General features: G+C 43.1%; 1 protein-coding gene across 1 annotated transcript; it reads left to right on the forward strand.

Moving 5' to 3' along the window:
- The first annotated feature begins 3,897 nt into the window (after positions 1-3,897).
- CYP24A1 (cytochrome P450 family 24 subfamily A member 1) lies at positions 3,898-13,365 on the forward strand. Its single transcript, XM_087749891.1, has 12 exons — positions 3,898-4,155; positions 4,250-4,440; positions 4,874-4,967; positions 5,686-5,782; positions 7,026-7,117; positions 7,912-8,023; positions 9,411-9,556; positions 9,873-10,039; positions 10,226-10,304; positions 10,727-10,921; positions 11,031-11,142; positions 11,998-13,365. The coding sequence occupies exons 1-11, from the start codon at positions 3,898-3,900 to the stop codon at positions 11,139-11,141; spliced, it is 1,542 nt and encodes a 513-aa protein (XP_087606017.1). The 3' UTR covers position 11,142; positions 11,998-13,365.
- Positions 13,366-13,949: the final 584 nt, after the last annotated feature.

A 13,949-nucleotide genomic window follows, 5' to 3' on the forward strand; every position in this document is an offset into this window, starting at 1 on the left:
CGTGTCATGGACCTCAGTTTCTTCGCCTATGCTCACCACTTTCTCCCTGCCTTATCCCCTGTAAGCTTAATCTCTCTAGAGAAAGAAGTATACGTGGAGCATTGCTTTTTTCATGTAGAGCAGATAATAAATATTTATTCACAGAAAAGATCATTCAACTTTTTTTAAGTAAACATTAACTATGCTTAATTTAAGTCAAGAAATCTCTTAATTTTCTTGAACCGTGCATTTACTTAATTAGAGACTCCTTCAGTAGTTGAATGTCCCGGTGTTTATTGCAGAGGTCAATATCTCAAACAGGTCATGGCCAGCTGGAAGATTCCTTGGCTGGTGGAGTATGAGCTGTTCATCTACCTTTCTGTTTTTCTAGATCCCTCTCTAAGGATTACCTTGGTCTCAGTTTGCTCAGCAGACCTTTATTTCCACACTGCTACTGTCATCTTGTGGGAGTGTAATCATCTAGTATGCAGTGAGATCGAAAGAGTTTAGTGATAAAAAACTGGTGTTTGAGTAAAAATATAAAAAGATTTCTTTTGCTTTCATTTTACAGTGAGTGTCTATGTAACAACTTTGAGATCTCACTTTTCAAATACATTTCAGTTTCTCTTCTGTAGAATGGGAATTACTGTACTTTCCCATTTCCTAAGCTGAGGCTAATTCATCAATATTTACAAAACTCTAAGATCCTCAGCTGGAAAGAGGCATAGAATTAGAAGTGTATAAACAAACATGAGCAAAAACCTGGAATAACAACTTTGTGTTTTGACACTAGAGTTTACAAGTTGCATTCAGTCTGTCTTCCCCAGCATTGTGAAATACCTTCCCGGTGACAGAGATTCTCCCTGCGTAGCCTACCCATTCTCCTGCGGCACTTTTACATTCTAGCATTTTAGAAAACGCAAGAGACTTCACAAGCATTTTAGGGCCAAAACAGCAAAAAGCTTTTTCCAACAAGGAGAAAGAGTAGAGGTCAGGAGACGGGAATTGTGTCATATGTCACAAAACAAACCTCCTGGAATTACAGGTATTAAGAAAGAAAATCCACTACCAATCTAAAGCTCTTTCCCACTGAGGAGTTCTTTTGGTAATATTTAGTGTTTTTGAAATGCGCTATACAAAAAGCACTCGGTTCACTGCACATGAGCTCAATGCTTTTGATACGTTTTACAATACATTGGAAGTTCAGCTGTTGTGTTTCAATGAGATTTCCAAGCACACCTCAGTCTCTTCGATCCTGGTGAGGAGTTCTTAGCTTGATGGGATTTCCAAGCTTTATTTAAAGAGTATGTTACTATTGTTTCCCAGGAGGTAGAACTAGAAATTACTTCTGCTTAGGAAGCAGCTCTAAAACATGGACTTCAGGTACTGATTAAATGTTTTAGTGATGAAAAAGATAGGCTGTGATACAGCCTTTCTGTACCTCTACAACAGCCCCTGTCAGATCTACAGAAGCATCACACTGGCAGATCATTTTTCAAGGAACATCTGAGACTGCAGAAATCAAAGCATATTTTTTTCTGTAGCAAAAGAGAAGCATAAAAGAACATGTATCATAAGCTATTTAGTTTTGATCTTCGGATATCTTCTGGTCTTTGACCTAAAAATACTCCTTGCCATAGTATAGAAGTGAAGAGGGCTTTTCACTCACGGTTGTAATTAGCTGTTACAATTATTAGAAAATATTGGGAAGTCCTGTGGATAGACATCTGTGGGACAACGGTGACTTCTTCACTGTTATAGGTGCCTCAGTGGAGCGATACACCTGTGAGGATATGCCCCCAAAATTCAGTTCAAGAACCCTGTAACTAGTGTTGTTTTACTTTTAAGATAACCCTTGATATGTTCTAAAGGTCACAAGAAAAGATCTTGCTGAAAATTAAAGGCTTGTTTTTGAGATCTCTTAAAAGGGAGGGGAGGAAGAAGTGAAGGCTGAAAATGCCCTTAGAACTGCACTTTACCAGAAATTGAGGCAATCATTAGCTCTCTCAGCTCCAGGCCTAGCTGAGCTACAAATATACTGACTTCCCTGCCAGAGAGTTACATCACGACCACAGAAGTTAAATAAAACCTTTTCCATTCTGTAACTTAAAAACAGCTTAATAGAGAAGATTTCGTATTAACAGGGTGGTTTCTTCCCCATAGCAGCGACGAACATGGAAAAATTGACCTGTGCCCAGTTGAGTCTTCACTTTCCTATTCCAGACTCTTCTAAAGAGATTGTTTCACAGGCACTAAGCTGTGACCCTTCAAATGAGTTCATTTTGATTCCTTAAATAGACAGGTGTCCACAGAGCACACAAATAGTCCCTTCTTGCCTGGTTTCTCAGAAGAACTTATCATTGAACAAAGCCCGAACTGCACTCGGTCTACAAGGACAGCAAAATGTGTTTTCAGTAGAACTGGTTCAAAGAAAACAAATCACAAGAATATCAACTTGTTGTGGTGTTTCCCTAAAAAAAATTTGCAAACCTTTGCACCAGCTTTAATTTTAAAGCCCGCCTAAAAAGTGCTCTGATCTTGTGGCCAACGTAGTATGATCCCGTAGAAGAAAATCACTGAAATAGAGGGGCAGGATTGGGAAGGACGTACAAAAATCAGAGAAGGAGTCTGCAGTGAGATGTCACGCTTCTGTACATTTTTCTCTGTATTGATCACTGCTACCTTGGTCTTTTTACTGTTGTTAATTGACTTTGAGACATGTGCCCCTATGGGTCTCGGGTTCTGTGTCAAACCCATGTTCTCATTATTCCTGTGCTTGTCCCTTGTCCAACACACCCATCTATCTGAACACTCCGCATCTTACCGTCAGACACTTAAATAAAGGGGATTAAGAGCTGAGTCACAAAACGCAACTTGGGAAAGATGAAAAAAGGTACGGTGGGGTGGGAGAAAATCAAGTCCTCATTGTAGCATGACTGTCTTTCCTGGAAATGCTCTGGCTTACAGGTTGCTTTTTGTCTTGCAGCACGTTCTACAGCCTCTCTGACTTCTCGTGCAAGGAGAGGACAGAGGCTAAGTACCCAGGTGACCTGAGCTGCTTTATCTGTGCTAGCACCTCTCCTGCCTTCACTTAGCCTGAAAACCTTTGGCACTCTCTGAGGATTACTGTGCAGTTTCCGATTAAAAGACTCAGGGCAATAACTGATTTTTGTCAGAATTTAATGGCTGCCAACACTAACAATGAAGGGAATTTTGCCTTCTCAGATGGTGCACTCACATGCCCTTTTTCATAAATAGGTGGTTAGTCAGCCAGATAGGGTAGGAGCAGTCCACCCACCAAAACTTGTTACTCCTCAGCTCCCTGCATTTTTTAGTCCATCATTTCACAGTGCAAATACTGAAGGAAGGCTGAACTATTCAGCCACCTGTGCATTGCGGTATGAACACCACAAACCCCCACATGCGCCCTGGCCGCCTCGCCCCCCTAAAAAGCCGAATTTAAAAAAATAAATAAATAAAATAAAAAGAGAGAGAGAGGGAGAAATTGCTTAGTGAGACCGTTCGCACCAACGCCGGGCAGCTTCGCCGGGGAGCGGGTGCCGCTACCTGCCGCGCCGGCCGCCGCCTGCCTCCCGCTTGCCGCTGGGGCCGCGGGGTCCGGCGCCGCCGCAGCCCCCGGGGAGCTCCGCGGGCGGCGGGGCCGGGGCCGCCGGGAGCCCCCGGGGAGCTCCGCGGGCGGAGGCGCGGACGGAGCTGGCGCGGTGCCCTCCTGCCTCGCCTGAACCCTTTCATGAACCGCTCGCCCCGCAGCCTCCCCGGGCCGGGCCGGGCCGGGCCGGGCCAGCCGGCCCCACCTCACCCCACCCAGGGCTCCCATTGGCCCCCGACGAAAGTCCAGCGAGCCTCCCGGCTGCTATATATATACATATATGCGGATGGGCGTTTGTCACCGCGGCTATGGGAGGCTGCAGCATCTTCCTCCGGCACCCCGCCCTCACCTGCGGCCGCGCCGCGATGAGCCCCGCCGGGCGCGGAGCCCCCGCGCAGCGGCTGCTCGCCTCCTCCCTCAGCGCCCTGCGGCCGGCGGCGCCCCCCGCTCCGCGGGGCCGCGGGCACCCCCTGGCCGCCCTGCCCGGCCCCCCCAGCTGGCCGCTGATGGGCAGCCTGCCCGACGTCCTCTGGAAGGGGGGGCTCAAGAGGCAGCATGAGACGCTGGTGAGGCGGGCGGAGGGATGGGGATGCTGCGGCGGGGGGCGGCGGGAGAGCGCCTCGCACTCACCGGGGGGGTCGGTCTGTTCTGCGCCCCCAGGCCGAGTACCACAGGCGGTTCGGCAAGATTTTCCGCATGAAGCTGGGGGCTTTCGACTCGGTGCACATCGCAGCCCCCTGCCTCTTGGAAGCCCTGTACCGCCGGGAGAGCGCCTGCCCCCAGCGCCTGGAGATCAAGCCCTGGAAAGCCTATCGGGACTATCGCGACGAGGGCTACGGGCTGCTGATCCTGTAAGTGGCACCGGCAGCACCCGGGCGGCCCTGGGGAGGTGCAGGGAGGGCCGGCTGCTCCCTGCGGTGGCGGGGGAGCCGGTGCGGGCGAGGGCTTTCCGAGGCGGCCGGGGGATGCTGCGGGCGGGCGGCCGCCGCCACCCAACCTGCCGCGCCCGGCGCCGCGGGGCCCGGGGCTCCCTCCCGGGGCTCCCTCCCGGGGCTTGGCTCCCGCGGGGCGGCTCTGCCGGCGGCTCGGGGCTGCCGCCCGCAGCAGGTTTCATCCCCTGGCCCCCGAGGAGGGGCTGCGGCGTCAAGTTTGCGCCCGTCGGTGCGACGAAGGCGCATGGGCGCCCGGCCACGTCTTGTTGCACATGCCGCGGGTTTGGGGTTTTGTCGTCTTTCTTCTTTAAGCCTTTCTCTTTTCAACCTCGCTGTTTTTAATTCAATCTAGGGAAGGAAAGGACTGGCAGAGGGTAAGAAGTGCCTTTCAAAAGAAATTAATGAAACCCAGGGAAGTTGCGAAACTGGATACCACAATCAATGAGGTACTGCGCTTTGAGAAATCCTTTCTCTTTCCCCAATCCCCTGGAAACCTGGGAAATAAAAGCAAACCAAGTGATCGGGTTTACCTGAAGAGCTGTTGATCTGCTCTACAGTGGTAGAACCATGAGTTAATACTCTGAAATCATTCAGGGAACAATAAGTACAAACTGATTATCAGGGTCTGACCAAAAGTGAGACCACACAGAAACCTGTAGTTGAGATTGCCTGTCTCCACAGAACAGTAAGATGATTCCACAAAGATACGGGCTCCTGCAAACAGAGTTTTTGCTTACTTCTTTTGCATTCAGTGTTTTCTGCCTTTACTGCTTCATTCTTATGTTCCTCCCGTCAGGGAACACTTCCCTCTCTAACCTCTGTGTTCCTCATTGAGTTTGAGGAGCATCTGTGATAAGCAGCTTAATCCTCTTTATCGTGAAACTCCAGTATTATCCCAGCATCAGACTGAAGCATTTCATCCCTGTGGAGGAAAGCTCAGTTCATTGAAGTAAAACCAGTAATAGCATGAGAGTCATGTAAAATCCAAACATATGTTAACACAGGGGGAAACTGGATCTTGTTCAAAGAACAAGAAATATAAGTATTCCTCTCTTATGTAAGATTGTTACCTATTTAAAAGTTGAAATGTTAAATTACACAGGATTTTTGTTAGTTGATGTCATTTTATTCCTTTCTTTTCTCTCTCTTCTCTCCACCACTTAGGTCCTGGAGGACTTCACGCACAGAATAGATGATGTTTGTAACCACAACGGACAAATAGAAGATGTCTATTCAGAATTCAACAAATGGTCATTTGAAAGTAAGTTGTTTTTTGCCTGAGAATGGTATGCGTTTTGTACCTGCCATGGTATTTCAGTGAAAGTACGATCAGTGATGACAGTGTAGGCTGATTATTTCCAAACCCTCAGCTACCATATCATGGAAAGTGGGTTGCAGAAAAGCCAGGGGACCATCAGTATACATTCAGAATTCATCAGCATGTATACAAACTCTTCAGTTCTGTCAGGTTATCTATGTGGCTTGTAAAAAAAAAAAAAATCAAACATTAATAGTGACTTATAAATCCAAAACCTGGGGGAATCACAGTGCATTTGTCTAGAGTGGGATCAGATAGCACATGAACATTTTTGTCCATTTTTGTTAATTATCAGCAGCACAAGATCAATGAAATGATCCCACAACAGTGAATAAATATTAACTGTAGACAAGGGTGGGGAAATCCCATTTAAAATGTTTACATCAGGATTGAGAAGCACTGGAATAAGTTAGCAAGACAGGAACCTCCATCTTTAGAAACCTTTCAGAGTACAGTAAGGAACCATCTGCCAGGAATGACTTAGTGCAGAAGAAACTGCATCAGTGGTTCCCAACAAGGAGGGATGGTCGTGTATAGGGTGTAACTGAACAAGCTCTACCAGACCTGTCTGCTCTTGGCTGGCTCATCTCAGCAACCTGTGTACTGAGTCCCTGAAAACTGAAAAGGTTTTAAATGTTGGGTTGTTTTTTTTTCCACTATCAGTGGTGATGTCTGCTTTTGGAAAGGGAGAAATAGGAAGTGGCAGCTTTGGGGGAAAAAAAAAAAGAGCAAGTGGAAAGAGGTGGAAGCTGGTGGAGTGTGGGATGCTGCCAGTGTTTGCAAGTGGTTTCTGGCTGTGGAAAGGGCTAGGAGACACTGGACTAGATGGCCTCTTCAGGTCCTGGTTTCCTGCAGCTCAGTTCTCTTCAGTAGCTTTGCCGAATAGCTTACTTGCCAAATATACCAGCCCTGCTTGCCAGAATGATTCACTGCTCGTGAGGGGATCAGTGGTGATTCTTATTTGTGAAGAAGGTCGTACTGTAAGGGCACCTTAGCTAGATATACTGCTACTCGGGTCTGAGGCAAACGTGCAGAAGGTGTTTTGAAGTGCTGTTCTCTCAGGTGTGTATCATAGGGCAGAGATGATTTTTCAGGAGGATAATCCAAGCCATTCCTTGACAATAAATGGTGGACTCCATGCACTCTTTTGTTTATATCATTTAATTATAATATTGCTTAACAACAGGTATCTGCCTGGTGCTGTATGGGAAGAGGTTTGGTCTCCTACAGCAGGATGTAGAAGAAGAAAGTTTGAACTTCATCAAGGCTGTAAAAACGGTATGGAATAGTCTTTACTGGGGCTGTAGTGATTTTCTACCCCTACTACTAATGAGAGGGTACCAGTTTAAATGGGTCACCTGAAAAAAGCTCAGGCTTCTGTGTTACATGTGTATTGGCAGCCTTTCACATCCAAGGCGACACATGTGCAATGCTAGTACTGACCATCAGACTGTCCCATTTATGAAATGTCTAAATCTGTAGGGGAAGAATGCTGTATGCACATCTGGGCAATCCTGGAAATAGAGTTGTCAGATTGGTTGGTTAACTTTCCTCTCCCTCTGAGATACCTGTTGTGCAACATTGCTGTTAGTTGGGTGGGACTCTTGGAGTTGTGTGTGATTACGCACATACGCTGGATTTGGAGGTTACTCATTCCTGCAAGCATACCTGCTGTGCATCTTGCTGCAACTTGGACTCCGGTGATATACATCTGCCTAATTTTAGCCGTCTAAAAGACAGGCGTCTAGCCTAGCCTAGTTTTTTAGCTCCATCTGTTGTCAAGGGAGAGAGAGGCACTGCCAAAGGGTGGCTTGTCCCATTCTAAAACAGGTGCCTAAAATAGATAGGATGAATCACCCACTAGAGAAGCCTCTGGTCCTCCCCTGGCTGTCCCTAATTTTTAGCTGGATACAGTCTAAGTAGCTTGAGACCCATTCTTTCTGTCCAGGATGGAAAATCTGCCAGAATCTTGACTTCCTGACAATTACCTCCTACTTTACAGTCTAATTTTGTTCACAGACTGCAAGTAGATAGATTAAAGAAAGATTTCAAAAACTCTTTCTCCACCACAGATGATGGCTACTTTTGGAATGATGATGGTGACCCCTGTGGAACTTCACAAGGGCCTGAACACAAAAGTCTGGCAAGCTCATACTAAAGCATGGGATGATATATTTAAAACAGGTTACTTTTTTTAACATGATTTCTCTCCTTTCCCTTCTCCTCTGTTTCCTATTTGGTGGAATTAACTTTCTTCATACTTGCTACTGTCCTACACTGCTGTTCATTGCTGCCTTCAGCACAGATTGAGACACCTTTGCTGCAGCTAACCACAAACCTATTCCAAGCATAGCAGCACTGTTTTCTTATGACTAACACTTAGCTCTGCTTGTGGGGCAATACCCAATCCCCAGGGAAGCCCCAGAAATTTGGGAGTCAGCAACATCATGAGTCCACTTTAATCTGTCATAAAAGTAAGTAGCCAGAAATTGTATAATCTCTTTAAAGGCAAAGTATACGAGTGAGAAAAGGGACCTCCCTCAAAGGGACCTCAAAGGGAGCTGTTTTCTTGAGAAACAAGAATTTTGCATGCAACAAAAGCCTGTTTGCTAAAAAAAGAAACGATATGTTTTCTGAACGACCTGGAATATAGTCGTAAGTTTTAAAAACAAAAGCAATTTAAATCATAAGGTGCAGTTTGGCTTTTTGACAACATTTTCTGTCTATTTAAGTTGAATTGGCCTTCAAGGTTACAAAAATTACTCTAACTCCAGATATGAAGTTAAGTTTATATTTTTCAATATTTTGCTAGACAGTGACAGTTATAGCTAAAGATTAAGAAAGGTTTTGGCACTTGGATGACTGTAATGCTAAGTGATATATTTCTCTTACGTATTTGAGTACTTGATACTTTGGCCATGCCAGCCACACATGTACTTATTGTATTGCTTCTTAGTTTATGGGTTTTAGGAAAGACACTTTAAACCAGTTTTGTTCAGAAAAAACAGTTTGACACCTTCACTTGACATGAATAGCTCCTTACTAGGAACTGGTCTTAACAACTGGGATGTTCATGAGAAAGGGTGGGCAAAATCTAGCTCTCTATATTTAAAAAAAAAATAGCATGTAGAAATTTGGCATCTACTTTTGCCTTCCCCTGGTAAATCAAAGGCTTAAATTTCCCCTCGGGGAGTCTTAGTGCTAAGTCTCTTTGATTTTTTAACACCTTGATCCCCTTTGAAAATTCAACCTAATAAATTTTACACACTTGTATTTCTGTTTGCTAAATATTTCACTCAACACATCACTGATTTCCTTTCCTAATTTAAGAAAGCAGAATTCCTAGTAGTTTGCAGGAGCTCTTTCTGTTCAGAAGTGGGTTTTATGACTGATTTCTTTGTTTAAAAAGTGAAAATACCATTATTTATTCAGTATAATGCTCATCGCTTGAAAAAAGAGCACAGCTTGGTATCCTCTTTCAAAATCCTGCATGTAAGATGTATTTTTGCTTTTATTTTTATAGTATTTTTAGTGATTTTCCATTAATTACCTCCTGCTCCTCCCTCCTCAGCCAAGCACTCAATTGACTGTCGACTGGAAAAACACTCGGCAAACCCTCGGGAGGATTTCCTGTGTGACATCTATTCTGGAGGACAACTTTCCAAGAAGGAGCTGTACGCTGCCATCGCAGAGCTCCAGATTGCTGGAGTTGAAACGGTAAACCTGACTTTCCAAAAGCTTGTTAAAATTAGCATCGTTCCAACTCCCTGCTTTCTTCCGTAACATCTGAGAGTGAGCTAAGCCTGTAGTTCCTTCGGTGGCCTAAATGCAAGTGAATTTTTACCATAAATCACTAGATTCTTTCTTCTGTTCATTACTCCTAGAGAACAACCAGGATGGCTCATAATCCCTTAGGTTTACAAAATACCATAAGGCAGTGACCAGCCGTAAATGTTGCTCTGAACTTCTGGCAAGTTCTTGTTTCTGTCACCACAAATGGAGGTCTTTTATGTTTCTTTTTGGTTTGTTTCAGACGGCCAATAGTTTACTGTGGGCTTTGTATAACATTTCACGCAATCCACATGTTCAGCAGAACCTTTTCCAGGAAATACAGAGTGTTTTGGCTGCTAATGAGAGTCCAAGTGCTGAGAACTTGAAGAATATGCCTTACCTAAAAGCATGTCTGAAAGAATCCATGAGGTAAAATTCTCAAATAATCTGCAAAAAGCAAAATGATCACTAAGTTTTTTACCAGCCAGTGTGTACTAGGGAGAAAGTATATATAGTATATATAATTTTGTTCACCTTGTTGTTTAGGGTAAACTATGATAAATACAGGAAGAACAAATGCTGAAAATTTAACCCATTTTGTTTCTTTCACTGCAGATTAACACCCTCGGTGCCATTTACCACTCGCACCATTGACACAGAAATGGTTCTGGGAGATTATGTACTGCCCAAGGGGGTAAGTAAATTAATTTAGCTTATTAGAATATTTTGCCATTGATTAACTGTCCTGTAAACCACTGAAGTTGGTCATATTTCAGTCTCAAAATGACTTTGCCAAAGGACAAGTCCCAGGATAAGGAATGAGAAATTCACACCAAGAATTCCCATAAACTGAAAGCCATGCCTGCCTGCACTGCTGTTGGATTTAGACAAAAATATTTTGGTGTGCTATTGCAAAAATTTTTTTCAAACTTTCCAATGAATTTCTGAGAAAACTATGACCTTTTCTGTGTTTGAATTAATCTTAAGAGACATGACATCTTCTGAGGAAACTGCTTCGCCTTTACTGTTGCATTATTTTTTTTCATTAACAAGCTGATTCACTTGGTAGCTCTAAGCCAATTTGTAATGAGACTCTCTCTACTGCTCTATTTATAGACCGTGTTGATGATAAATAGCCATGCCCTGGGTTGCAATGAAGAGTACTTTAATGGCTGGACTCAGTTTAGACCAGAGCGCTGGTTTCAGAAGAACTTAATAAATCCTTTTTCTCATGTTCCTTTTGGCATTGGGAAGAGGATGTGCATCGGGCGCCGCGTAGCAGAGCTACAGCTTCACTTGGCCCTTTGCTGGGTAAATACTCTAAAATGGCATTCTGTACATAATGCCTGCTTCTTCAACATTTAACCTAATCAGAAGATCTAGAAGCCAAAGCACGCTAACTGAAATGTTTGTGTTTCAGCTCATTCGCAAATACCAAATTGTAGCAACTGACAACAAACCAGTAGAAACACTCCATTCAGGAATACTGATTCCCAGCCGGGAGCTTCCCATTGCATTCCACAGACGATAAGGTATGTGCATAAGGGTCTCCTGAGTACATGAGACTTTTCTTTGAACCCCATTTAGAATTTTCATAGAACCGTGAGTGTAAGAGAACAGATGTTTTTCTAAGCTTTATTCTCACAATGTGAGATTTATTAAATGCCATCACATTTCTTTACTTTTAACAGAAAATATTCTATGTATTAAGAAGACAAATTTTGTATGGCTTATGGCCATACAGTTTTAAACTCCAAGAGAGCATGTTTTCTGTGCATGATGCAGATCAGAAATGGGGAAATCAAAATGTATATACTCTTGGGGAAAATAGCCATTATTTTGTTATAATAAAACTTCTCCACTGCATTTCTAGAGGATATTTCCTGAAAAATAGCATTTCATTTTGAGCATCAATGGTGCAGATAAAAAAGAAAATGCCCTAGTGAAGGAACAGTAAAGCAGGGCTCTACAGAGTTTAGATTAGAAAGCTTGATTTTAGGCAGAAGGACAAAGAAAAGAAATATCTATTTGTAAATAGTCATGCAATGTTGCAACTTATTATACAGTTTTGGTTCAAAAAATTGAATGTAAGATTTTTCTCTGCTCACAAGCTTATACAAATAAGCTAACAAAAAAGCTTAGTTGTATAAGAATCTAAATTGGAAAACTGGGTGTTTGATCCAGAATTAAGTAAGTCCTCAAATTAGAGTGACATTTAAATACTATGGGATATTTTTTTTTTGCTGGCCAACACCACAGTAAAGAATCACCCAATATAATTCAAGTAAGGGTATTAATTCCATTAACTCCTTTAACTGAAGTTTGTTCAGTGTTATTTGCTTTTAAATAATACATCACTACATAGATTCTTTTTCTCTTTAATACAGCTTGCAGAAAATAAATGACAACCCTGCTGCTGCCTTCTCTGAAAAAATATACATTGACTGGGAAAGCCAAAGCCTATGGTAACCAGTGGAGAAACTGCAACACACATCCCTTGAACAATTGCTGAGCCAGAAATAGTATCAACAAAAGCTCCCATACTGTTTTATTGGAAAATGTGGTTAGTTAGTTCAGCTGTACTTAGCAATGTTAAAAGGAGAGAAAAATACCGTGCACGTTCATAAACCTATGTAAATATACTGCTTTAGTGCAGCTGAGGGACTGTACGGAATAGAGCTTGATAATGAGCTGTGGAGTGTTATGTATAGTTCTTCTTAGCACACAGTGAAATTATTACAGCCTCAAGCTGTTCAACAGGCTAGCTTGAAAAGAGCTGGTTTCCAGTTTGTGGGTATCATATAGGACACCTGGGGGAACAACAGTTCCAACGGAACTGGTCCTGTTAGCTCAGAGTTGAAGAGCTTTGAGAAGTCAGCCTAAGGGAGAAGGAATTCACTTAGTCCTTCTCAAATTACCAATGTCATGAATTAAACTGAGAAGTAAGATGGCAGTCTGTAATAACGCTAACAACAGGGCTTAAAAATCAGGATAATGAAAGAAGCGTGCTTTCCCTAATGCTATTCACTTCCTTAATAAAAGGGAAATAAGGACAAAGGTATATAAGAGGATTTATTCCTCATGCTTGCACAGTACTTTGATTTGGCCAGTTGCAGTACTGTGCCTGCCACATACTCTGCTCATACCCGTAGAGTGTTTCATGGCTTCAACTCCCACACAAGCCATTTTATCACACATTTATTGTAAAACCTTAGTGGCCTTTTATTGCATGAAAGGCCTTATCCGTAAATGGAATCACTGGAATCCTATGGATTCTGCCACTATTAAATGATGATTATCCTAACAGGATAGTTACTTCATCAGATGAGTAATATAAAATGTATGTTTCAAAGAACCACAGGAAATTAGGGTCCTAAACGTTTCAGAGAGGTCTATTTCTTGTGGAGAGTTCAATACCTGTATCTAAAGGTTAAAGTTGTCACTGCCCTGCACGTAATACTGTGTGTTAGCTATTACGGTCACTAGTCTATTTTCCCCATCATGCAGTTTCAAGTACAGGTTTATATATATAACCAGGAATGATTATTTTTATTTTTTTACATTCTGAAATGGTACAAGTTCGTAGCGTTTGTTGGTCTGTCTCCTGCATTTTTTTTCATTTTCCTCTGCTGTTATACTCAGACATGTAAATGTAGCCATATTGCAATGTGTAAAGCAATTTGTGCATTATCTGAATCTTTCTAGTCAATTTGGTAATAGTCAATTTTGTAATAAAATAAAGATTTCTATTTTTTTTTTCTATAAATAGCCTTCCATAGTTTGTTATAAAGTCTTTGTAGCATTACAGAAATGTCTTTCATGGTAACTTCTTGCAAAAAAATTTGCTGTGGTACTTTCGTCCCTCTGCTTATCCTCAATGGGCTTGAACTTGAAGCTCTACAAAATCAAGTTACTTTAGTTCAACACTGAAAAAATTCTGCTCTATGATGCCCCCAAGTTTCTTGATTGTATGCTATAACCACACCTCAGCTGGGAAACTGTTTGCAAAACCCAGCTCCTGGCGGGAGGGTACCGTGGGCACTGCCTGGCGCAGGACCAGCCCGGGGGGTGGATCCCGGGTTAGCAAATACAGGGGAGTTAAACCCTGCAGCACGGAGCTTTGATGCCAAACTCCTTTTGTGCCATTAATCTTCTTGCTATTCCTTCAATCCAGGACAGCGCCAGTATTCAGGAATGTGTTAAATCCATGGCTACAGTCCCTTTCCCTCTGTATAATCCTATCAGACCTCAGTGAATGCAAGCTTTCTGCATCCATAGCACAATCTGGACATGCTCCTCCCCAGCATGCACAGCACTGAGGTCTCCAGGGATGGGATTG

Source organism: Nipponia nippon, unplaced genomic scaffold (genome assembly GCF_047370975.1).
Source record: "Nipponia nippon isolate SJK-2023a ecotype South Korea unplaced genomic scaffold, ASM4737097v1 scaffold_13, whole genome shotgun sequence".
Taxonomy (NCBI): Eukaryota; Metazoa; Chordata; class Aves; order Pelecaniformes; family Threskiornithidae; genus Nipponia; species Nipponia nippon.

What these genes read in the sequence shown, in the direction of transcription:
- CYP24A1 (XM_087749891.1), top strand. Translation starts at nt 3,898, where the DNA reads ATGGGAGGCTGCAGCATCTTCCTCCGGCACCCCGCCCTCACCTGCGGC. An exon ending in GGCTACGGGCTGCTGATCCT is followed by an intron (nt 4,441 to 4,873) that starts GTAAGTGGCACC and finishes AATTCAATCTAG; the next exon opens with GGAAGGAAAGGACTGGCAGA. An exon ending in ATTATGTACTGCCCAAGGGG is followed by an intron (nt 10,305 to 10,726) that starts GTAAGTAAATTA and finishes CTCTATTTATAG; the next exon opens with ACCGTGTTGATGATAAATAG.